Source organism: Leptinotarsa decemlineata, unplaced genomic scaffold (assembly GCF_025532065.1).
Source record: "Leptinotarsa decemlineata unplaced genomic scaffold, Ldec_3_MD MMD2_tig00000199_RagTag_RagTag, whole genome shotgun sequence".
NCBI lineage: Eukaryota > Metazoa > Arthropoda > Insecta > Coleoptera > Chrysomelidae > Leptinotarsa > Leptinotarsa decemlineata.
In genome coordinates this window covers 8440741-8467875 of record NW_027412544.1, presented here as the reverse complement: position 1 = coordinate 8467875, position 27135 = coordinate 8440741, and the positions used below count along the sequence as shown (strand labels likewise).

Below are 27135 nucleotides of genomic sequence, written 5' to 3'. Positions count from 1 at the left end.
TGACCAAAATTTGTCCCAAATGTGAGAGATAAAAATGGCCTTAAAAAACCTTGGTTTTTTTAATGCCAAGGATGTTGTTCCTAAAATAAGTATAGACAATAACAGAGTTTAGACACACTCCTTCTCCAACTTTACAGTTATTCTCTTCCAATACAAGTAATCCCACCTCAAGACATAGACACATACCACACCAAAATTTATCATAAACAATAACACATATCTTATACCAATGTTCACAGTACATGCATCGATACACTCAACTCTGAAGAGACTGAAAGATCTTTTACGATTCCGAAAAAGATAATTTGTGTAATGTTTTGTCTTATAATCACTGTGGTCTACATACATATATCCTCACCTTAATTAGTATATATCTCATGAAAAAAAACTGGAATTTACAGAGGATGTTCTTGTTTCAACTTGCTTTCTCGCAAAAAAAAGTATTCCTCTGCAATAATTTCAAAAAAGAACAGAAATATTTTGAACAAAGGTTGTCTCTATAATACACAAGATTTTAAAAAGCATTAAAAAATAATTAAGAAATTTGGCAAAAAATAACAATGACCTAAATATACAAAGAGGAAACAGAAAAACGTGAGCATGCAATAAGTGTTTATAGAACTTGTTTGCTAATGTGTAGTAAATGTTCATTTTGTGTAGTGTTATTCATACGTTGTCACGTCATTGCATGACTTGTATTTCACTAAAATATATAACTTATCTGATTCTTAATTGTAAATAATCCATATTATTGTATGTAATTCATACTTATTTATATTTTTCATATCCTGAATTGACGTACATAATCCATGTCCATAGATTATTTATTCAGCATATTTAGCTTTTACATTTGTGGAATTTTACTCACTTACCTGATCCATGTAAAAGTGGCAAAAAGGAGAAAATGAATATCTATCTATCTAAAATCTATTAGTGTATAACATTCACTTGCTACTTTCTTAAGTTGTCCGATGTTTCCAGATTCGTTAGCCGTGGTCTGCAGGTTTTTACCTGTCGTTCCGTCTGGTACTGCGGCAGACATTATCAGAAGCGATGAGGCAACAGTCGAAGTAATCTATCCTGCTTCAGTTTGCGCATCCCAGCAAAGTCAAATATAAAAACCTGCAGACTACGGCTAATAAACCAGAAGCATCACACAATTTGTAAGATACCGACCGTGATAAAGTGCAAGATATTAACAATTCTATCCAATTTATCACAATCATTCTGTCTATGCATTCTTTTTTAATAGACAGAACACTTTATAATTTGATATTCATATATTTTATTTAAAATAAACAGCACAGATTCCATTGTCAATTTTATCAAAGAAGTCTATGTGATTCTAAATGAGAAAGACGTGGCTGCCACAGTGTTTCTTGACGTTTCCAAGGCTGACTGCAGCTCTCTCACTATATGCTCTTGATTGGTTCAAATCACATATTGCTGACAGAAATTAAGAGTTGGTGTCGATTCTCTATCAACAGAAAATGTTATGAAAGTTTCTTCAAAATTCTGGATATCAAAAGGCTCAACTCACTTTTCGAAAATAGGTAGACTGGGACATACAAAATATGTTTTGTTATCACAAATATAATGTATCACAAATGTTTTTACATATACAGGCTGATTCACGGTGGATGGCACATTAGACGTTTCTGGTGAACCAGACAACGGATCACTTTGAAAATTTAATGGAGGGCATATTCGGACATTCTCTAGCCAACTAAAATATTTTCGACAATGCGGTGTTGCCGCTTCTATTAGAAAGCAGTAGCAACTTTGATTTTTCAAATGGAACACTCTGTATATAATATTATTTTTGGAATCTCCAACAATTGCCCGACAACTTTTCTTGATATTTCCCTATACCTATCTGTTACCGTTTTCGAAATAAAAATTAATTTCAATTTTTTTCTTCGAAAATCATGACTTCTAAAAATGCCGATATCTTTTAGTTAAGAAGTACTATAATATCGAAATTTGGTTTGGAGTTAGGTGATACTTGGACACTTCCCACACGTCAGCCTAATCTCCGTTACTTCAATACAGGGTGGTAAAAAAATACAGTTTTTTCGTTTGCTTGAAAAAGTTGCTGAAATTTGATTATTATAAATGGAACACCCTGTATATTATTGAAAATTCGGAAAGCTGCTGAAATTTGCTTTCTTTCTATGTATATCATACCTATACCTAACTAGTCAAGTTTCGGACTTATGAACATTTATTTGTGAAAATGTCCCTTCAGAATGGTATTTCCATTCGGTATTTGGTAAGCAGGCCATGATTACTATTTGACAGTAGCGTTGTGATATTCTCCTAATAATATCGACATTTTCGTCACTTCAGAAGTTGCAAATACCTTCAAAACGATGGAACAAAACTATTCAAACGAAGTTCTTATGAATTTGTTTATTATTTTTGGACAGTGTGACAAAATTATCAGCAGAACATGTAGAAAGTTCAATGAAATGTATCCGAATCTACCGCCAATGAACCTCAAGAAATTTATACGAATTCAGAACAATTTCAATATGTTTGGATAAACTTTAAAAAAGCACCAAGAAACTTGAAATTGGAAATATTGATATGAATAATTATAAAAAAGTAAAACAATCATGTGAAATATTTCAAAATATGTTCGAATCGCTGGCCGTTCACTTCCAAGCACTTTAAAATGCGGGTGTTGACTGCTTTCGTGGTGGCAGATCTGATTTCATTGGGATCCAAATCTTCAAATGTTTGGGCAATCCTTTCTAACAATTCATCTCTCGAACGCATGGGTATTTTGTTAACTTTTTCTTTAAACATTCCCCACAAATAAAAATCTAATGGATTAAGATCGGGTGATCTCGCTGGCCAATTCCATGGTCCCAAGCGCCTCATCCACCGATCGTCAAATAGTCTATCCAGTTCTGCGCTCACTTCTCTTGTGCAATGTGCAGGAGCTCCGTCTAGTTGGTACCAACAACATTTCACAAAATTCTACTCTCTGTTGAGGATCTTGAGGCTTCATTGCTTGAATTTTGGTGAATTTATAATCATGCATTTTATGTCTTCGCAAGATTCTTTGAACCGATGAATATTTTATACCCAAATCTTCTTCAGCACTTCTTATCGATGACTCGGGAAATGCGTGAAAATATGCTAAGACATTAATCTGGTTGTCTTCGAAAGTTACGGGTCGAGGCAAGTTTCTTGGTGCTTTTAAAGTTGATCCAAATGCATTGAAATTGTTCTGAATTCGTATAAATTTCTTGAGGTTCATTGGCGGTAGATTCGGATACATTTCATTGAACTTTCTACATGTTCTGCTGATAATTTTGTCACACTGTCCAAAAATAATAAACAAATTCATAAGAACTTCGTTTGAATAGTTTTGTTCCATCGTTTTGAAGGTATTTGCAACTTCTGAAGTGACGAAAATGTCGATATTATTAGGAGAATGTCACAACGCTACTGTCAAATAGTAATCATGGCCTGCTTACCAAATACCGAATGGAAATACCATTCTGAAGGGACATTTTCACAAATAAATGTTCATAAGTGCGAAACTTGACTAGTTAGGTATAGGTATGATATACATAGAAAGAATTTTCCGAATTTTCAATAATATACAGGGTGTTCCATTTAAAATAATCAAATTTCAGCAACTTTTTCAAGCAAACGAAAAAACTGTATTTTTTTACCACCCTGTATTGAAGTAACGGAGATTAGGCTGACGTGTGGGAAGTGTCCAAGTATCACCTAACTCCAAACCAAATTTCGATATCATAGTACTTCTTAACTAAAAGATATCGGCATTTTTAGAAGTCATGATTTACGAAGAAAAAAATTGAAATTAATTTTTATTTCGAAAACGGTAACAGATAGTTATAGGGAAATATCAAGAAAAGTTGTCGGGCAATTGTTGGAGATTCCAAAAATAATATTATATACAGAGTGTTCCATTTGAAAAATCAAAGTTGCTACTGCTTTCTAATAGAAGCGGCAACACCGCATTATCGAAAATATTTTAGTTGGCTAGAGAATGTCCGAATATGCCCTCCATTAAATTTTCAAAGTGATCCGTTGTCTGGTTCACCAGAAACGTCTAATGTGCCATCCACCGTGAATCAGCCTGTATATCCAAACTTACTGACATTTCTTCCATTTTTCTGTTTAGAACAGTTGATGACAACACAATTATTGAAATATTATTCAGAAAGTCCAAGGAACAATTGAAAAATGTATATTTCAAAAACTTTAAAAAATGGTCAATTTCTTTTTGTCACTTCTCAAACTCTGTTCATTTTTGATAAGGACTGCCTGAGACTGATATATTTTCAACTGGTCTTGCATATGTACTAGTTTATCCTTCAATTTCAGATGAACATTTGAAGATACATCGGTGTGCCTTGTTAGGGAATCATTTATTTTTTCTAAATCTCTTTCTGCTCTCCTTATATTATCTGCTATCTGAAGGCTTTTAATATTCAAATTTCTTGAACATTCTTTTTTGATTTTCTGGCGTTCTGTCAACTTGTCAAAGTTTTCTTCAGAGGTTCCTTCCAAAGATTTGTTAATAAGTTTGAAAACACTTTGATTTTCTGAACGTCTTTCATAATTTCTTTGATTGCGTTTCTCCTGAATTTTCTGTATTCGCTTAAGTTTTTTTTCTACACTGAATAAGTTTTTGTCACCTCCAGCACATTCACGAAGATTCATACAATGATCTGGAAAATATGTCTTTCGTCAATAGGATATAATGAATTGATATGGTTATTTTTTGTTTTTCTTTCAAGAATGTAATTGATAATAACACATTTTGTCAACGTTCTTTGGGTATTTTTACCTTCCACAATCTGAAAAAATATGAAAACTGTAATGGACAACTTTATATGTATATTACTGGAGTTTTTTCCCAACACCAAATCGTTATTTTTAACACCTCGACACGTGTCAAGGTGTTAAAAATAACGATTTGGTGTTGGGAAAAAACTCCAGTAATATTCATTACTACACCAAACGTTCCAAACATAAGAACTTTATATGTGTAGAAAGGACAAACTTTTCAGTTCACCCTGATGAGTTACTATGTAAATTCAAAGTATTTTTTACAAAGTAAAATGTTTTATTTATCAGTAACTTGTATTTAATAATTATGCCAATCAAAAAAATCAGCTGACAAAGTATACAGATACTCATGTTATCATTTAAGAGGCTAAAATTTGCACCGCCTTCAGAACTGGAAAAATCTAAGGATATTGGCAGTTTTTTCTTCACTGATTTGATTTATTTTTAAACTTCCTCGACAGGTGACCAAGAAGAATTTCATTCAATAATTACAGTTATTCGCCAAATAAAATTCAAATATGAAGACAAACAATTTCTCATAAAACAATATTCAATAAAATTGGTAAAAATTCAGACTGAGTCAATGGTATTGATTCTTCTTGCTTATTCCATTTGCTTGTATGCAAAACCTTTTCCATTTTATGAAAAATGTATTTTCATATATTTTTTTCATATCGTCCTGTCATAATTTTTGTTCAATGTGTATTATGTATTTACCTTTTTTAAAATTTGTAGTTTCTTGAAGCCAATAAAATTGAATTGAATATGAAATGGTAACTATGTAGCCATATAACTTATATTCAAGATTATACATTACCAAAATCGATATTATATTGTGAAAAAAATATTTTTTAATATTCATATCATGGCAAAAGAGATGAAATTTATCATAGATTATAGTGAATTACTTGTCAGCATGATGAATATTATGAATATGCATTGCAAAAAATTAATAAAGATACTTGTGGAATTGGCCGGGGTGGTAGTGCGCCCGACTCACGATCGGAAGATCGTGGGTTCGATTCCCGCCTCGACCAGATATTTTTCTCGAGATAATTTATCTGGTTGAAGAGGGGATGATTCTGCAACCGTGTTAGGAATCACAAGTTAAAAGGTAAGACCTCGTTAGTCCGTAGCTCGCACAAGTTTCTCAACCTCTGAGAGTTGTTCGTATGGGGGTGACAGTCGGAAAAACAGGTAAACAGAAACTTCAAGATGTACTGCTTAAAAAATCTGTTCTTTAAGATAATCAAGTGTAAAAACTGTTTCAAATGTGAATTAATGATTACAACTCTATTCATTCCTAGATAAATCAGCTGTTCTATGCAAAAATCAGCATGGAAAATTCATAATTTGTTAAACATACAAGCAAATGGTAAAAAAAGAGTAGATACTGTGTTTTGATTATTCTATATCCCGTAACAGTGTTATGCTATATCTCCAGAACCAGTGCTAGGCTATATCTCTGGAACACGTGAATGATGAATAGACCGGCTATGAAATTGCATTCAAACACGGTTTGAATAAATGTAAATACAACTCATCATTTTTGTTTCCAATTCAGTTACCATGTTTTAACATACAGCAGCCAAAATAGGTAGTTCATTAATCTCAGCAGAGATTATTAAACCAGTCTAATAGTAAATAATATTTTTTTACATAGTATATAAAACTAAAATAATGGAAGTACATAATTCTGAAATGAAAACAAGCATTTTCCGAGTTGTCCAACGTACTGAATATGAAGATATATATATATATATATATATATATATATATATATATATATATATATATATATATATATATATATATATATATATATATACTGTTGTTAGCACAGTCAAGTTATTCAGCAGTTACTTCATAATTTATTAAAAAAAATAACTTATTAAAAACATATGAATATGTAAAATACAGGAGTTTGATTCACATCAGTTGAAAAACCCTGAGAAAGTGCTGAAAATCGAAATGGAAGAGTTCTGAAAAACAATTAAATGTGTTATATACTCAAACGGTGTAAATATCTAAGACCAGATGGAATTTAGTTTCACTCGGAGCTAGTTCTTAGCAGCCACATTACTTTATAGTTTCGATATTTGGAACTAGTTTACTTTGAACAGCTATTTGTTGTGAACAATGAGAAATTATTTGACTTGCTATATTTCTGAAAATTTTTCATGAAAATATATCCACCATCAGCATGTTTGATTTGTGACTGATTTCCGTAATGGTTTGATTAAGTTCTTGGTAAATTTTCTTTCCAGCAACATCTTTAGAAAACAATATATAGAATGTATACAGAGGAAGTTTGACGAAAAAGATACATGCTGAAAGTCAAATCAAATTATAACAATGGACTAATGTAATTGTAATTTTTGAATAATATTCAAAGCAAGTTTTATAATTTTTTCATCAAAATTCTGAGGGGAATCTGACCCCCTGGCTACAACGTTGCTATACATGTTCTTTATAGCTCAACTTATACAAAAAATGTTCAGGAGGTTGAGTGTTGCAATACTAATCAATTATTTTGAAAATCAAAATTTTGAATAGAACATGTAAAATTTTTCTCAGAAGTTAAGAATATTATTTCTGAGAGTGATAGTTGGATTTCAACAGAATGAATTATTATTAAAATAAATTTTGCAAAAATATTCAATAAGTTACCTAATGATTTTCCAGGCGGCAAAACTACAGCGCTAACAGGATCAATTCGACCATCAGATTTTTTTCCCAAACCTGTACCTGTTATATATCCCATCTTGGTCATTAACTTAGAACCCATCCCCTAAAACAAATATGAATAATCAACACTAGGATCTCAGCCAGATGACCAAATTTCACCTTTGTATATTTTTCCCAATCACCTAATGCTTGTTCAGATGGAGTTATCAAAAGAGACTGATTTATTACATCCTCTCTATCAGCTTCTTGTTCATTAACCATTTCAGTCTCGCTGTCGCTACTTTCGTCACTAACATCATTTTTTTCATTGTCTAAGGGCAAAACGTGTTCAAAAATCACTTCAACTTGTTTCTTGTCACTTTCAAATTTCACTAAACATTTATCCTCATATATCTGTCTTACTTTTGCTCTAAACCAAAGATTACTTGTTTGCTTGACTAAAACTGGACTTCCAATTTTGAGAAGTTCAAATTTTGGTTCAACATATTGCAGAATATTAGAATATGGAACAACTTCTCCATGAGAAAATCTACATTTCTCTTCGGAAAATTTACAATCTGAGTCAAAGTAATAAGGACAGGGAAGCATTTCCTCGTGTGTGGGGTTTGTAAAGAGAACTCTAACCTGAAAAAGTTTCATTGGTCAATTGAAGTTATGGATTTGATTGGCTCAAAGTTTTACCTTAAAGTCATTTTCATTGTCTGCATCATCAGACACAACTGAACAAATCATTGCATTGTGATATGCAACATCCCCCCACTGATGCTGATGGGGAGCTCTACACTTCATTCCTTCAATATTTTTGGGAATTTCACATTCATGAGAATTTTTATTTGAATATTTCGTTTGGACAGCTCCTTCTTTTTCCATTTCATCCTATCAAAAATCAGAAAATATTAAATATAATATAAGAACGAGTGCGAAAGGCAAAAGAATAGTATACATTGTTAAAAACTGATGTATGAGGTAATGAGGTACTCATACTCACACAAAATGGATTTTTATACTAAGAGGTCAAAATATTCAATATGATACCAGCAAATATAAAAATCCCCATAATTAGCTGATAGTTACAAAAAAACCTTTATCACAAGTGAAAACGGAAATCAAATACACATGGTATTCCACTGAACTTTAGAAAATTTGTTCGAAGGTGGTTGACAATGTTTCATGGTGAATTTCATTAGTTCGTACTTCCATTGTCAAATATGATATAATATAATGGTGATGCACTGTTTAGAACTTTTGGTGTAGTAATGATTATTACTGGAGTTCTATCCCAACACCAAACTGTTATTTTCAACCTCGACACGCGTATCAATCATCAAATGATCATCTTCAAGAGAAAGATTGAAATGTTTAATCATGCAGAATACTATTTAGGAATGTTTATTATATTATTTTTCACTATTAGCATAAAATATTTTAAATCAAATTTTCAGACACACAAACATATCGACTTTCTGTGTCAAGAAGAATTTGAGAAAATTGTTCCGCTCATTTTTTATTTTTTTCATAAATTCTAAAGATGTTTCCATGTTTTTAAGGAAATATTTATTTTAATGAACGTTAATAATGAAGAGAGTTATTTTATATTGAGTATTTATTTACCTGTTCTTTTTTAGTTTATCCAGTGTTTAGTACCGAGCACTTTAACTATCAGTGATTGTTGCCAAAAACTCAGCCATATATGTCTGACATACGTCAGAATTTTTCTTGGTTATTGAATTTTTTCAATCAACTGATGTTCTACATATTCCTGTCTGATGCCTCAAAATAAGTGCATCCAAACAAGCCAACAGTGACTTTTAATACAATTATTATTGAAGATGCCAAAGTACATATACACCTTGCTCCCAGATTTTATAAGCTTGTTAACAGAAAAGACAGATACATTTATATAGTCAAGGCTTTTCCTCCAGGTATATTTAATAACTTATTTCACTTTACTGATTAGTTGCAGTAACAGAAAAATTAAACTTAATTTTCCATTGGATTTCATTCAGATAGAATTCTTGCGATTGAAAATGAAATTTTCAGATCTGTACTTCCTTTCTGACTTCTATTTGTTTTATCCAAGTTATTTGTAATATTTTTGAGATAACTGAGCAAAGTTAATATATATTTTGAGTCACAGAATTGTGTTTTCAAGTGCATTCAGTCATGTTGTTTAGTTTTTGTATGCTTCTGTCGATTTGATATAATACTGCATCATAATGATTGTTGTTAAGACCTAAATTATTGTGATTTAATTGTAAATCCTGTTGAATCATTTTAATTGGTTTTTAAATACTTAAATTGATGTGATTTCAATTTAAATCCTGTTAAGTCATAATGATTGGGATTTCAGTACTTTCAATCATATCTCTTCAATCCCTTCAGTTTCAATTTTGAATCTTTGATTTCATTAAATATTTTATATTTCCTGCAGATTCCAATCAAGAGACAAATATGGTTACCTTGTGTTATATAGTTTACGAAAATCCCTAGTGATTGGAGAGGCATATGTTCTCTTCGATGAACTGGAGGGCACTAAATCACACTTTTAAGATGAATGTTCAATATGAGAAATGTTCAAAAATATTCCATACAATGTAAAACATCCCTGCAATATGAAAATGTGATGCAAATAAATAACATGAAATGTAGCCTCAAATATTTTCAATAATTTACTGTCTTTTTAATTTTTATTGCCCATTGTTTTTTGACCATCAATATGATAACTGATATGGTCAGACCCTTTTCTCAAAGAGGGCTCACCAGCATGACTACTTTGTGAGGTAAATAATCGTTGTTCTGAGCAGATACGATGCCAATGAATTTCTGCAGCAGTGTAGCAAGCCGGTAAAATCTTGACTAGGGTGGGCATCATTCCGGCAAGGATTCCAATAACCGGTACAATCATTTTAACAGAACGATCCGAGTAGAATGTGAGAAGTTCAAAAAGAAAAATCTAGATGTTTCAAAGATTGTTTTCTCCTATTTTTGGATGATAATCGTCACACTCAGAACCGAAAACTCTTTCTAACTTGAACCCTTACCATGAATAGAGCAAATTCTTCGGACATCTTATTATTGCTTGTTGATGCTTCAACTCCATCATTATCTTTCGAAAGAGAAAGCAGTTCTTCAATGTTGGATTTCAATGCGAAAAGTTTATTTTTTTCCAATTCATCACAGGAAATGAGTAAAGCTTGATTTACGTGTTGAAGCTGGAAAATAAAAATTAGCAAGTAAAATTTTCAAAACAAATTGATTACCTGTTGTTTGTATAAACTCAGTTCCTCAGAATTCATTTTGGAAAAAGTTCAGGATCTCCAAAGTAATAATATTATTAATTTACATCACCGTATGCAAAACTGCAGATTACTATTCATAAAAACTCTTCTAAAACATATCGCATATCAAAAATTTATTGATTATCCAAAATCAAAATAACTTGGAAGTTTGTCATTTGTCATATTTTTTTTCGTTTGTGGGCTAGATTACTAGACCCTTACCCATTTCCAACAATTATATATCAGGATTGCATAACAATAATCGCCTTCCGGTTAGTCCGTAAATAACCTGCACGAAACAATACCATCACCCTACATACTTGGGTCCTCATCAACTTTGTTTAACACATCGATGTATTTTACTTCTCTGCATTTTCAATTCGATTCGTATTTTGTATACACACGTAGTTTGGATGACAATGTTTCTGTTCTTGCGTTAACCAGCTGTCACACCCCTGCGAACGACAACCCTCAGAAGTCGAAACTTGTGCGAGCTAAGGATTAACGAGGTCTTACATTTTGACGTGTGATTCGAAACATGGGTTGGGCGATAGCAAGTGAAAATCGATCGTTCAGACTAGGGCTTGAACCACCGACCAACACGGCAGTCAATTCGAGTGAGTGAACAAAGCATCCACGTCGAACCGCCTGGCTACTGACACCATTCTACATCGAACATAGCGGACCGCCCAAAGTGTCGGATTAGTTTTTTATGCACTCCTTATGATATGTGTACCAAAGGGAACAGTTTGGTAAAAAATACAAACAATAACATGACGTCACTCTGCATCCGATATGGTGGTCCGCTCAAGATGTCGTACCGTTTTTTGTGCACTGCTTATGATATAGGTATCAAATGAAAGGGTTTGTTTACAAAAAAGAACAATAACATGACATTACTGCAAATCCAATATGACGGGTCACCCAAGGTGGTGAACTAGTTTTTCTTGCATTCCCAAGACATAGATATCAAATTAAAGGGTTTGATGAAATGAACACAGAAAATAAAATGACGTCACTATAAAACTATAAATTCAATATGGCAGACTCCCAAAGAAGATTGACTATGTTTTTGTGCACCCCTTGATTTGATGGGGATATCAAATGAATGGAGGAATAGGAATCAAATGGCGGAAAACATAATGACTACCATACCAATTTAAAAAAGTTATAACTTGGAAAAAGTTAGGGTAGTTTGTAGATTAACGAATGTTGTAGAAATCGACCATGCTTCATCGACGCAATAAATGAAATGAACTAACTTAGAAACATGTCCAGTGATGTCTGAAAAATAAAAATCAATAATTAAAAAAAATATAAATAAATAATCAAACCAATAATTTATAACATTACACTATTCATATGGTGTGAAAGCTTGCCTTTGTATAAACAAGAATACAATTATGATGATAATGATATTGGATGCAGGCCCTGCCGCGAGGCGCCTGAGACCCTGATACATTTGCTGTTAGCACATATTAAATATTTAATATATTCAGTCTGGGCAAAGTTAAACAATGATGTGATGCCAATTTATTATCTTTTAATATATTAAAGAGTAATTTAATGTCCTTTAAATGTTACCTGGACCATATAATTCTTGAAAAACACATCATTGATCATAAACTAGAGAACAAATTTTTAGGCCTCAACATAGACAACAAATTGAAATTTGGAACGCATATTAGTATACTATGCAAAAAATTATCCTCAAGTTGTTATGCGATAAGGTCTATCTCTAATTCTTTGGACTATCACTCTGCTACAAAAGCATATTTTGCACTTTTCGAGTCCCACTTGCGGTACGGAATTTGTTTCAGGGGGAGCAGCTGTCAAAACTTATTGAGTCAAGTTTTCACAATACAAAAAAGAGCAGTGAGATTCATTACCGGAGCTAGAGTGTAAGATTCCTGTAAGCCTCTTTTTTTAGCACATCACATCTTAACAGTCTACTGCCTCTTTATTTTAGAAACAGTCTGCCTAATGCACAAAAAGCACAAAGATAACATCTCGAACTCAACTCAGAATTATGCCACTAGTCTCATTCAGTATTCCTCTCCCTATCCCGTCAACAGCACAAATTAAAAATTCGATTCTTTATAATAGCAAAAAATACTTCAATCATTTTCCTCTTTCAATCAGAAAGTTAATAGTTTCGAAAAAGAGTAAAAAAACTTCTGCTAGATAAAACTTATTATACTATTGAGGAATTTCTCTCGGATGACTTCTCAACTTATAATTCCAACTTATAAAATTTTTTATCACAGACTTTTATCCATAGACTTTTTGAAGTGTGCTTGAGCCATATTAATATCTAATTTTAATTATTCTAATGTTTTTAATGTTTCTGATTGTTTTTTTAGTTTTTAAGCCTGTTTTGTCAACATATAAAATTTTTTATCACAGACTTTTACCATAAACTTTTTGAAGTGTGCTTGAGCCATATTAATATCTTGTTTTAAATTCTTGACCTTTATGTTAATGTTTCAGATTATTTTAGTTCTTAAGCCTGCTTTGTCAACAAAACCTAAACTTTTATGACAATAAAACATTTCTGCCTCTGACTATGTGCCTGTGCCTTGACTTGACGTTTTAGCTATACTGTGACTTGACACTCTTGACAGCTCATTGACATTTTTTATCGATGCAACAGCATGAAACCGCGTGGAGTTTGTTTAGCTTTTTAAATGTTCCATTTTCGTTTTAATATATGTATGTATATGAATCAGGCCTGATGGTTTTAGAAAAATGAGTACCAGTGACGAAATATCTTGGACTGAAGTATCCTTCGAAGTTAATTCATCTTCTGGAATTTATGAAGATCCAGAAGTAGATCTTGCATCAGTAGTTGTAGGAGCAACCACAAAAGAAAATGAAATAAAGGATAGAATAAAGCAATATGTAAGTATAAGAAAACTTTTATTTGTTTTTATTAAAACCTTAATTTTCAGTTGAACATATTCAGAAATAGTACAGACCAAAAAGATGTAAAGGAGGAGGCAAAAAACTTGCTTTTGCACTTTTTTACAAAGTATAATAATAAAAAAGCTTTGAAGAAATATTTACAAGACATAGTGGGAAAATCCAATTTGACAAGTTTAATAATAAAAACCACAACAGAGGAGATTTTAGAGAATATCAACAATACACGCTGTAACTTGAATCTATGCACAGATCTACTCAACTTTGTGAATGTGATGCAGAACTCCATAGAATATGATTATGAAATGACCATAGAATACCTGTTTCCATTGTATTACAAACTTTTTGAGGGATTTGTATACCATTCAAAGTGAGCTTGTGTTTTCCAGTGGTAAAACTAGTTTTGCATGTATCAACATTAAAAAACACCTAAATGTCCTACACATCCTAAAATATTTCATCAATGTATGCCAAGAACATTGACAGAGTTTTTTCAAGAAAAAGTGATTAAATAGATAATAGAAATAACAGTATAGTATCAGGTATTTGAATGTTGAACTGAAATGATGCTTTTTCTACATGCATACATCTTAGACTTAGTTTTCCTGTCTTGTCACCAAATCTTATTTTTTCCTAGACACAAAAAAATCTGTTTTTCCTTTAATCAGCTGTCCCACCTCTCCGCCCCTTTCAATGTGTGCTTCCTAGCACTTGATATACATGAAAGATACATAATTCCTAATGAACAATATGACTTTTAATCAAAGAATGCCAGAGATAACTGTTGAAAGCTATTCTCCGGGTTTGTTGGCTGTGATCTGCAGATTTTTAAGCCTGACATTCTGTCTATTGAACTGGAAGTAGTATATGTTGAGAGGACAACGAGAACACTGCGTCTGTTACCTCATCTCTGTTGATAATGTCCACCTCAATCATAGACGAAACTTCAGGTCTGAAAACCACCATGGCTAACAAACCCAGAGAATGGCTTTGACACAATAGGGCTGTTTCTGTTTTACTTGCCACTTTCACTGATGATTATATTACTAACTTTCAGAAAAATTCTATTCAATCTTATCATAATTCATGAATACCATATTAATAATATATACCCATTTAAGATAGAAGCACCCTTTTAAATGCATGTGTTTTTTAATTTCAAATTATTGACATTAAAGTTTGTTTCATAATCGAATTCATTCATATGATTCATACATTTCATCCATTTTTCATGAATACAAGGATCTGAATTATATTTTACTAAATTTCATTCCGACAAATTTTTCAAATTTTACTCCCTTATAATTTTTTCATTGATGAACAGATTTTGTTGAAATTTTTAACAGTGATACCTCGAGACCTCCTAAATTCAGTGGTGTAGTCAGAACTAAGATGAAACTTCTGAAATTGAAGTGGTGGATTGATTGAACAGCATATTTTTTAAATGTCATTAACTTATAACTTTTTTTATTATTGGACGCATTTCTTCGTAACTTTGACATAGACCATTTGATAATGTCACGAATCCAGTGATGTATTCAGATTTTTTGTTAAAAATCACTACAATTTTTTTTTTGCCTTAAAAAGTAAGAATAGTTGGTCCTAAAAATGACGAATAATTCATAAAATTTGGTGTCCTAGTAGACTTTTTGAATGTCTGCCTCATGGAAAAAAAATTATTAGGTGAAATAAATCACAACCAAGAGGCGAAGTTCAAAACTGCAGGTTTGTTCTACCACTTAACCTCTTCTTGTAACACATAGAGGTAGCTTTAGAATAAAATGGTAATTTTTGTGATTCTGTGAAAATAATATTTCAAGGAGATGAATTCAAATATAGTGTACTAAATTTCTTAAGTAAGAAGTTTAATCTGAAATTCAGCTCTATGTCAAGGAATTTGGTTACTTGTGATACCTGCAATTCGTTATTATTAATATTGAATTCTAGATCATTAGATGATTTATTTCATTGATTAAAACATGGTTTTGCTTACACCAGTTGGAAAATTTCCATACTGTTGATTCAACTTTACTGTTTAATTCTTCTATAGTACTTGATATCATGACAATAGTGGTGTCATCGCAAAGATGAATACTTGTGCTTTTGAGACGTAAATCATTTATTTTTAAAAAGAAAAGTAATGGTCCTAGGAGAACTGGACAAGCCAGACAGCTCCCAAGTAATAAAAAAGATGATTCTAGATCATTAGATGATTTATTTCATTGATTAAAACATGGTTTTGCTTACACCAGTTGGAAAATTTCCATACTGTTAATTCAACTTTACTGTTTAATTCTTCTGTAGTACTTGATATCATGATAATAGTGGTGTCATCGCAAAGATGAATACTTGTGCTTTTATGACGTAAATCATTTATTTAAAAAAAGAAAAGTAATGGTCCTGGGAGAACTGGACAAGCCAGACAGCTCCCATGTAATGAAAAAGATGATCCTATCACTCTGCCTCAAAATAGAAAAAAATATATCTTGATCCAAAAAAACAATATCGATCTTGGTCCAATGGTCCCTTATGTGAAATAATGTAGAGTGTGTAAAATACTTGTAAATTTGACCCCTTGATCTTCAATTTCAAAGTGAAAACTTCCATTCTTTTCAATTTTTCTCATAAATTATGAACATTTGCGAATTTGTTTTTCATGTTTTCATTCTTTTCTCAATGATAGAGAGAATGACAAAAAAATCGGTCAAACGTCAAAAATGAAAAATATCACAGCTATGAATTCTCAAAAATTTATCTGTTTTTGAACTTTAAAAGAATTCTACAGAAGTTCGTATTCATAAGTGAATTGATAAAAATAAATTGATATTCAAATTCCATATTTTTTATTTGAAAAGTTCTGAAAAAAACCATGTAAATATATATTTTAAGTATCAGGGTTAACAAATTGAGATAAAAACTGATATTCAAATTCTATATTTTCAATTTTGAAAAGTTTTGGAAAAAATCATGTGAATTTATATTTTAAATAATTATTTTTTCTTCAGTGATTAGTTACATAGAGCAAATCATAAATAAATAGTACTGTATGTTCTTTATTTAAACTTTTAAAAATGTCACAGTCGTTAATATCAATTGTTGTTTTCCTCAATTCGCCAAATTTCTGAAAATCCATGTCTTAGTTGTTTTTCAATTATTTGTGGCAAGCGACCATTGATTTTCTTGTCATTCCTTTAACTTTTTAGAAAAAAAATGAAAAAAATCAAATTTGAAAATCTCTTTATAGTTTTCCCTTATTCTACATAATTTCAACTAGATACAGTTGGACCGAAATCGATATGTTTTTTAGATCAAGATACCCCTTTTTGATTTTTTTTTAATTTTATTATAATCCAGTGTGCATTGAGGAAGTTCCTCCTGTCATCGAATATTTTTTGTTTTCTGTATAAAATTTTAGTGGTTCACCACTGATGTACTGTTCAATCCAAGATTGGATGGCTCTACAAATGCCCATTGCTTTCAGCTTCACTTTCAAGATTTATTTATTGAATCAAATGTGCAGCTTTTGTTTGAGTTGATGTTGTCGTGTATGTCGTTGAATTAATTCTATGGACACTGTTTCAGTGAAATAATTGGAGTGAAATTACTGACTGGGACTGACTATGTTTTGATATGCTAAGTAGTTAATTATTTGGTTGTAAACGGCAGTTACCTTTGAGAATCAATTTAAAATGCAAATCATTCAATAATACGTGTCAATAAATACATCCCCAGTGTATTGGGATGTCCCCCAATACATTGAGGGTCATCCCTTTTAAAAATAGGAATACTACTAAACAGTAGGTTTGGAATTTTGTTGAAGTCAGTGGAGTAATTCTATTAGACATAGAATAAATGTTTTGATGTCACAATCTATCAAAGGTTGGAAAAAGTTGGATGTGAAACTTTTATTCTCTATAAAAGCACATTTTTGTAGAAATGTTTAACAATGTGATTTTGTTGCTTACAATTACAAAAAAATGTAAAAACTGGTTTGTGATATATTTACTGTTTGTGGTTGTCATTCCATTATGTATTAGGATAATTTTTCTCTTTTTCTTAGTTCTGCCTAGCTTGTCGTTAACTAATTTCCATAAAGATTTAGGTTTATTGTTAGAAATAGATATGATATTTGTATAATTAGAGTTTTCTTCTCATCAGAAATTTGTTTGTCAAATACTTTTTTGAATCTGAGTATTTGCCAAATATATCCTGATTAATGAATGTGTTGTTTAGCCTCTACGTAATCAAGACATATGCTTGTTGTCTTATCACCATATATCCAAGTCGGTACACAGATGGTAAAACTAAATTAAACATTTCGAAAGTATCAGAAAGCTGGTTTTTATAATAATTATTGTTCATTCTGTACTTAGGTTAACAGTTATTTCAAAATGAACCTGTCTTCACTTTTCAGTTCTATTTACTCAATGAACTGTTGGTTCTCTTCCTTAAGAGTTCATTTTCAATATAGAAAATGTACTGAAATGTGGATGTTTCGTTATCAATTTGCTGAATGCAAAAAATTGATATTATGTTCTTCCAATCATCTTATGTACATATAAAAATGATTGTATGCAAATATGTTTAATCATTATTCTGAAGAGTTTGAGCAGTCATCAGTATCAGTTGATAGAGGTGACTGAATTATGCTCTTATGCACCATATAATTATTTCTTCGTTAGGGTAAATAAAGACATTTTATTAATATCATATTATTAAATAAAGAAGATAATTATTTCCAATAAAGTGAATGAATAATGAAGTTAATGTTACACCCTTAGTGACCTGGAATGAACTAGTAAAATATTTTTCTCCCAAATTGTAGTACACTTGTTACTTTCACTCTCAAGAATAAGGTTCTGATATGCTGCTGATTTCTTCAATAAGGAAACAAGTATAGCTGAGGCACCAGTCAATCTATTAATAACACTGATAATCTTTAAACAAGACTCAACCTCTGACAAAAGCAAGAAACTCTTTGGAAGGTTCGAAATAGATAAAAATTTCAATCTAGCAGACCACTATTATGATATTCATGCAGTCATTGTTCCCTGTGGTTCTGACGTTGAATTTGGTCATTATTACGCCTTGATCAAAGACGAAACGGACTGGTTTAAGTTTGACGATTGTCGTGTCACGAACTGTTCTAGCGATGCATTGAATCTATTGGAGCCTCTGGAGACACCCTACATTTTGTTTTATAAGAGAGAGGACATTGGTAGATCAAGATCTTCGGATGATGTGGTGCTGCAGGTTTTTCCGGGTTTTCCTGCAGCTGAAAAAGCAAATGCGCCACTGGAATCAATGAAGTCGCCCCGGAGCGCCAATTAATTTTTATTGTTGTTTTTATTTTTATCGTTGTTTTAATAAAAACTAGTATAGGTGAACACTTGATTATCACCTTTTATGTTTGCTTGGATCATCAGAAACAGGTTTTGCCAATATCTCTGAAATATCTATTACACTTGTTCAACTGATGACCTATTTATTATGTAGAAATTCCTACTAAATATATAGGGAAAATAACTTTTGTCTAATTTTTACTAAGATTTTTCTAAGTAGAAATATCCTACTATTACAATATCATTACACTTTAATATAAGTGTAACCCCTTACTCTTATGCATGTGACCTCAACGATCACCAGATTTTTTGTCCCTCTATTTCCTTTTGTGGAGATACCAGAGTAAAATATGTAGAACACAATCAGTGTCTTGGAAGATTTCTTATGAGTGCTGTCAAGTCACTCCAGAAATGCTATTAATTCTAGAACATTTGAAACAAAATATTAATTATGGTATGGATGCGAGTATTATCAGGTTTTCAAATAAGTAGTGTAAGCAGATAGATATAATCAAATTTTGAAATTTAATGTTTCACAAACCATTAGGGAAATTTAAAGTTTAAAATTCTGCTGTAAAGATGATTTCCGGGGTTCAAAAACTCAGTTGGCATTAAAGGAATACATTTTAGTACACATTCTATAAGGAAACATTGAGTTTCCGACTCATACATATAGTATATAAAAGGTGCACTAGTTTTATCATTGAAAAACTATTAATTTTCCTAAGATATATGATGGAATTGGCTGATACTTGATGAAAATCCGTAACTAATGTATTCAAGAAACACTTTATTGTGAGATTTTCACTAAACAATTTTAGAGAAACGTAACAAGTGTTTCGCCATACAATGGCTTCTTCAGGCGTGTCTCACAATAAAGTGCTTTCTAAATACTTATTTATAACATGTTTTTTTTGCAGATCTACTTTTGAAAAGGTTTCCTCAATTTTGGATGAATTAATTAGTGTTGTTAATGTTGTTCTCAAGCAGATATTGGCTGTTTTTGGTAAAGACATTCCCTTTATCGAAACTTTGTCAAAAATGTATAGTGCCAAATTAATTGTTTTGGCCCATACAGTTGTAAACCATGAAGAAATTGGATTCGACTTGAAAACAAAGGCTGGATTAATTTTCACACATTCCTTCAATATTATTCCTCAAAAGTATCGTAAAAACTTTGTGAGTTTTCAGTGTATGGAATCCATTTATGTGACTAAATTTTATTTTTTTAGAAATATGAAGATTGTCCCCAGTTGGCATTCCTGAGTGAATATAATGAAGAAAAATTTTTTACATTGATCAAGAATAAACTACCTGTTTTTGAACACGGGGATAGCATAGTAATCACCTATGCTTCAATTCTGAATGTTCTTCCACAGGAAAAATTGTTTGAACTTACTATCAACGGTAAAACACTTGTGTGTTCATTATATCAGGGGCTCATGAACTGTGCTAGAAGGTATGAATGAAATATTGAAGGTCCTCTTCAAAGACACATTTCTAGCTTTTGTGATATAAACTCAATTTAAATTTTTTACAAATCGTTATAGAGTGTGTCACAGCATTGTTGTCACAAGAGGTATAATGGATTAAAAAAATTCGAATTATATTTTTAGATTATGGTATCGAGTTCTGGTTAGTGAATACGTTTTGAGAATACCTTCAGTTTTTGAAAAACTAGTCGACCTCGACGATGAAGCGAACAACCATTTTCATTTTAGATAATGTATTGTTTTTGTTCATGATATGTCAAAATGTTATTGAGAAAAGTTATAATAATAATAATACGTCTTTATCCACTATAACAAACCAAAATAAATGCAACAAATAGACATCTAAGTTATAGGTGAAAAGGTGGAGTATCAGCATAACAGATAACGGCAGTCTAATGCTAGCTTCCGACGTGGAATTATATATTTGTTATGATTAGTGTGTATTAATATATTTTTGTGGTTGATTCGATGTATTATTAATGGGTCTAACACAGAATTCAATATTTCATCATTCTGGTTTCTTAGACTATTTGCATATTTTTCATTTTCAGGGAATCAAGCAATCCACACATAATTGTAGAAACAAGTAGAGCTCTTACCACTATCGGAAAACAACTGAAGTTTCTTCCACGTGATTTGGTAAAACCTTTATATTTGGAAGGCATAGCATTTGTTTGGTCCCACATTGAACATTTTGTCGATAGTGTTCGAAATTATACCAAACTTTTTTTTGTTGAATTAGTCATTGTAGCAGCTACTCATAGAAACGAAGGTAAATATTTTTATATTTTATTGTTTAGAGTTCATCTATCCTGTCAGAGTATTCAATGAAACGAGTTGGATTTTAAGAAATGCAATGGATCTGGTTGATCTGTTTTAAAATCTATGTTTCCGTTAACTAAGCTAAGCTAAGGATTAACGAGGTCTTACCTTTTAACGTGTGATTCCTAACACGAGTTGGACGATAGCAAGTGAAAATCGTTCGGCGTGGGGCTTGAATCACCGACCAACATGGCAGTCAATTCGAGTGAGTGAACAAAGCACCCACGTCGAACCGCCTGGCCTACCGACCAATTCATATTGGAACTTACTAATAACAGTTTTCTGTAAGATTTTCACTATAAAAGGTTCACGAAACAAGTGTTTTGTTATAGAATAGCTTCTTCAAATAGGAATGATCCTGCTGTGAAAATATTGCAGTAAAACTGTACCAGTAAGTTGCAATATCAATGACCATTCATAGTTACTATTAATACATTATGGCATTTGTGTCTTTAGAAATGACTTGTGCGTGGCTTCTAGTGTTCCATCTCAAGGCATTGATTGGTCCTATCTTTCTTTCCATCCTCAAGTTAGTAAAATGAAATGGAGGAAAAACTTAGCAAGTTTTTCATCATTATTACCATTATTTTTTCTGCTGATCGCAAATCTAAAATTTGTAGCAAGCATCAACTTTTGGACATATGACCAATAAAATGTTGAAAATATGCAAAACAAATGAGGCTTAGGTCGTAAATGAACTAAAAATTAAAACAAAACTTCAAATCTCAACTCAGATTTAAGAATATTCGACAAGAGCTGAGAATAAAAAATTTTTCATTATCAAATCATGTTTTGAATTTGAACTATTCTGAATATTTTATGAAAAATTGATTACTTAAAAGCAGACCTTGTATTTGATATATCATTACAAAATTGTTTGAAATTCAAAGAAATGTTGAAATGGAGAATAATAAAATCAACCCTGACTGTTGTGATTTTTTAAATACTTCTAATTCTCTTACTGTCAGTCTTTGAAGGTATATTTTTATAAAAATGTGTTCGAATTCAATATATAATCTCTATCTTATATTTTTTGTCAAGTGTTTATTTTCTTCTTTGTTGTAAGGGCATGTTGAATTGGCGGATATTCTTATAGAAAATGTAAAACAGTTGGAAACAACTCAAACAGTCCGTTTCTTGGCCATGGAAAATATATCACTTAATATGGGTTGCACTTACCTCTTACAGAACTTCAATGATTTACCAGATGATTTACTGAATGTTATATCAAACCCAACCATATCTGAGCAAGTAAGTACAATGGTACAAATAAATTTTCATGGATCAGCAACAAATATTTTCTATAGATTCTGAATCGTCATGATTTGTCTTTGATTATTATAATTATGATGAAAATTGTACATATTTTGTATTGTATTTATTTTTTCCATGATTCAAATGTTTCAGTATAACTGAAATTCGATTATTTTTCATAATTTCATTTTCCATAGTTTTCAGATGTATTATATAAATTTCAGTTCACTGCCTTTTTTCTTATCTTAGTATAGTTTTCAGATTTCTGGAATAATTCATTAAAAATGTATTACTCATTATACCTCTCACGAACTCGAACTGTAATACTTTTTTCAACATGAGTTTCACCAATCAAGTTGGTATCATCATGATATTATCTAAACAGTAAAGTATAGATCATTCCCTGATGGCTCTCTTGGTTGGTGAACCACACGTCAAGTGCTACACAGTTTTGTTGTGGGGAAGAAATGGTTTTGTTGGATTTTTTCAGTGCTTTTATCTAAAGGTCTGTTATATTTTTGTTTGGAAAACCAAGTACTGTCTCAGTAGCCTGGTTATTACATGTTTTCTGTTAAATATACGTCTGTAAGAATTACTGAAAGGTATAATTGGAACTAAATGGATCTAGAAAACACTTCTTTCACAACATTACAAAAACATTCAAAACTTGGTCAGAGAAACGCTCCTCTAGAAACTGGTGTCTGAAAAGTATTTTCAATAGAATGGAAGTTCTATTCAAAGGTGCCAATTATTGTAAAAATAGTATGAAACTTGTATTATGTCCACTGAATAATTTTATTGTGGCTTGTAACTGAACTATTTACAAAACATATATATTCAACAATCTTTTAGGATAAATACAAAAAAAAATCATCAAGTCGTTAAAGGGCCACAGTATTTTTATGTTGTAATATATCAATGATTCAGATATTTACGTTTCAGATTCCTTTATTCTCCTTTTTGACATGTATAGTAATAATCATATAAAACTCAAGCTACTTCCAATTCTTGAACTGTAATATTTAAAAATGAACCACATACTAAAATTGGACCCTAAGACTACACTGACATACAATACGTCCAGTGAAGATAAAGTTGCTTTCTTTGCAAACTTTTGCAATGATGGTTTTGTTTCAGGATGCTACCTCTCAATGATTAAAAAAGTAATTCAAAGTTTATAAGGTTTCTTTAATTAGGAATCAAACCTGACCAGTATAATATAAAAATCTTTTTTTTTTTGTTTTGTGTAAATGAATGAACATTGGCATTTGTGGTATAACTTTGCTTGTTTTTAATAGGCAAGCATATTTCTGAAATATATGAACTTTTTAAGGTCAATACTTCAAAGTATGACAATAGTGTTTTGCATGAGAAATCTTTTTGCTTTCTAGCCTTTCATCTCAGAATTCTCTTCTGCAATTGAGAAAATTGAAATTGTATTACACGTGTTTCCACAATTTTCTCTCAAGTATTTTATTGATTATTAAATTTAAGTATTTATGCATTTGATATTCGAGAATTTTCAGGATGGTTACAATTATTCATAAAAGAAGACTTGAAATCAAATTGATGTATTCAACAAAATTATCACGGCTAATGTACAGAAAGTAAGCAAATGAAACATCGAAATCGTTTTTTGTGGTATAGATTTCTTCGCCCATATGAGTTTGCTGATTTTGTTGTAGATTAGTCCCAAAAACATAATTCAAGTGGAACAACACTTGAATTATCTCCTTTCAAATAAAATAAATGTCATCAAAATCAGTCAACATTGTAAGGAATTATGACTGAACATTAGATTCTAATTAGAAAAGTGATAAAAATGTTTTATGAAAAATGTGAAATTAAACTTTTTATGTTTTTTTACCACTTGTATTTGTACCTAACATTACTGAAGTTTCGTACTATAAGGACACTTTCAAATGATTACAATTGAAAATGTCTTTATAGGACTGCAGTAACGTTAGTTACAAATACAAGTGATAAAAAAACATAGAAAGTTTTATTTCTGATTTTTAATGATGATCTCACGCCACGTAGTATTGGCTACATCCATCAGTTTATTAAAAATGTTCTACTTAGCACGTTAACAGCCACATGTATTATCGGTTGTTAACTGACATGATATTTAAAACGCTGACCAAATGTACAGCATACTGTGAATACGCCATAACTTTCGTTTTTTGATCCATGTTTTTTTACATTCTTAATGTTTCACTTACCAAACCAATGGTGCCACACATTTACTTTTATGCCAAAAAACAACTTCATTCGGGGAATTGCTCGTAAAACGAACCACCGGCATCCAATTTATCTAATAAGTTGTACCCTGGTGGTGCAGGTAGCACGAAAATGACAAAAATTCCATGCAGCACTTGATGTATTGAGGAAAAATAAGTATTGTGGCATTAATGTAACTTGGACTTTGTTTTCTCTAATACTAACTCAATATATTATAACAAATTATTGATTTAACTGTCTTGAACAAACTTATTTCCAACAATATTTCACTAATCACAAACTAATTTATTTACAACACTTAGCCACTAACGCTTAATTTATTTCCACTATTTGAATTTCTTGTTTAATCGCTCGATTCACTTTCTGAACTGCCCTCTTGGGTCGGGAAGTCGGGCTTATATCGGTAACGGTCCTTTCTGGAAATATGTAGTCGGTTCGGTTCTAGAGTTTTACCGGCGATTCCCGACTGCATTCTTTCGCGGTGACATCATGTGTTTGTTTCATGATTCGGCCGGCGTACAGATCAGGGGCAGCTTCAGATTCGTTACAATATGAAAAAAAATCCAATGTAATATCCTCCATGTAGGATTTTAGATAACAAGATTTCCCCTATTAGCTTGGACAGTATGTCAAAATAAATTGAAAATATAAATAAATATAAATGTTGATTTGATCATATCAAGTTTATTAGATAAATTTGTCTGTATTTAACTGATTTTTTTTTCAGGTGTCCAAAACATACATAGTGATTATGGAGAAACATTTTCGGGAAAGTAACAGGGAAGAGTGGACAAGTGTATGGGTTTCTCCTGTAACTGGAGTGCTGAAAAGCTGTGCACATTGCACACCCTTGTGTCAGAGAATTATTTCTCATGCTTTTCAGTTATACCCTCCTGTATTGCGAAAAATGTAAGTGAAGTGGTTATAAATTATTAACAGCGCTTTCTTTTTGAAATAAAATATATATATGATGCATCCTCAACAGGAAACTCTTTATCTTGCTGTTTCACTAGACAAGCTAATAGTAGAATTTTTGGAAAATTATTTTTATAGATTTGAAGAAATATAATTTCAAAAAAGGCATGGGAAACCCACTCTGTCAATTTGTTTAATTTGTATTGCTCACTTTCTCATTTACAGATACCCTCACAATTACATTGGTAATACCCAGGAATCGGGAGTTTTACTGAAATGTCTGGAGTTTGCTCGGCTCAATGGTATGGAATTAACAATTGAAAGTAGAGAGGAAGTACCTTTATATTGGAGGGGCTTAATCGACAAGGATAAAATGCAAGCGTTCATGACACATCAAGATGATGGGGTAGGTATCTGGTGTAAGAATAAGCAGTGTGTTTTATTATGTAAATTCACACTCCAGACAAATTGGAAATGTTTTAAATTTGTAACACCTACAGCAAACAAATTCATTAGTACTAATATTCCATACCCCAAAATCATAGATGTTATCAACGGCAGAATTTCTTCCCATTTACTAAAAGAAAATCTCCGTTGGTGAGCACTATTCAAGTTTCGTATAAGTTATTGAGAGTTTCAAAAGATCATTTTAAAAACCGATAAGTTTATTTACAAAATGAAATGCCACACCTTATTTCAAAATAGCCATTTCTTAAGAAAGAAGCTTTTCTTTTTACATCGCCAACTTATTTTAAAAACTTCCTAAATCCTAATATAGATTACCTCGCCACTTGATGAGTAGAATTTGGAACCTCTGATGTAAAATGAATCTATTGAAAACACTTTTTCCACACTCAGAAAAAAAAATACTGTCTCTTGACATGCGCTAACTATGTAAACATTAGCAGAATATGATTGAGACTACTCACTACCAGTAGTCTCGATTGTTGAGATACTGTATTTTTGTTCCGGTGAGAGAAAATAATTTTCAATAGATTATCTCACCAAATTGATCATGATGTACCATAAGGATTAGGTTACCATAAGGATTAGGTGGTGGCCGGGTTTTATATTTCATTGTTGGCACTACTGTTTTTGTGCTGGTTCTTTTAACTCCATCATTTTTTATGATTGCCCTATGCAGAATTTTTGCAATTCAATTTAAGAATAATCATATTCAATGAGGATTATATTTTGATTAAAAGTTCTAATCAAAGAAATGACTCAAATATGCCAAATATAGTAATTATTTTCAGTAATGACAATGATAGTTCTGACAAGAATCATGATTGCCAACAATGAAATATTAAACTCGGCCACCAATTAAGCCGTATCGAATATGGC

At 31.5% G+C, this 27135-nt stretch overlaps 2 protein-coding genes and 1 long non-coding RNA gene across 3 annotated transcripts in view; 1 reads left to right on the top strand and 2 right to left on the bottom strand.

Moving 5' to 3' along the window:
• Positions 1-1261: 1261 nt before the first annotated feature.
• Positions 1262-3555, bottom strand: LOC141481408 (uncharacterized). Its single transcript, XR_012464944.1, has 2 exons — positions 1541-3555; positions 1262-1477 (listed from the first exon to the last, which is right to left on the bottom strand). It is a non-coding gene; the product is annotated as an uncharacterized lncRNA (long non-coding RNA).
• Positions 3556-4215: 660 nt separating this feature from the next.
• Positions 4216-10996, bottom strand: LOC111502021 (zinc finger CCCH-type with G patch domain-containing protein). The gene is made up of 6 exons (XM_023155972.2): positions 10785-10996; positions 10566-10736; positions 8206-8400; positions 7684-8148; positions 7507-7627; positions 4216-4715 (listed from the first exon to the last, which is right to left on the bottom strand). The coding sequence occupies exons 1-6, from the start codon at positions 10818-10820 to the stop codon at positions 4246-4248; spliced, it is 1458 nt and encodes a 485-aa protein (XP_023011740.2). The 5' UTR covers positions 10821-10996; the 3' UTR covers positions 4216-4245.
• Positions 10997-13419: 2423 nt separating this feature from the next.
• The window catches only part of THADA (Thyroid adenoma-associated protein homolog), a 40015-nt gene continuing 26299 nt past the window's right edge, over positions 13420-27135 (top strand). The window contains exons 1-8 of the mRNA XM_023155973.2: positions 13420-13703; positions 13754-14094; positions 19987-20245; positions 20299-20525; positions 21111-21331; positions 22448-22632; positions 25604-25785; positions 26017-26197. Coding sequence (XP_023011741.2) covers positions 13551-13703; positions 13754-14094; positions 19987-20245; positions 20299-20525; positions 21111-21331; positions 22448-22632; positions 25604-25785; positions 26017-26197 — 1749 coding nt within the window. The 5' untranslated portion in view covers positions 13420-13550. The remainder of the gene's footprint in view (positions 13704-13753; positions 14095-19986; positions 20246-20298; positions 20526-21110; positions 21332-22447; positions 22633-25603; positions 25786-26016; positions 26198-27135) is intronic.

Bases quoted from the DNA above. Each gene is read 5' to 3' on its own strand.
- LOC111502021 (XM_023155972.2), bottom strand. From the start codon at position 10,820: ATGAATTCTGAGGAACTGAGTTTATACAAACAACAG. The intron at 8,401-10,565 runs GTAAGGGTTCAA...GATTTTTGATAG, and splicing joins AAGAATTTGCTCTATTCATG to GATGAAATGGAAAAAGAAGG. The intron at 4,716-7,506 runs GTAACTTATTGA...CATATTTTCCAG, and splicing joins GCCGCCTGGAAAATCATTAG to ATCATTGTATGAATCTTCGT.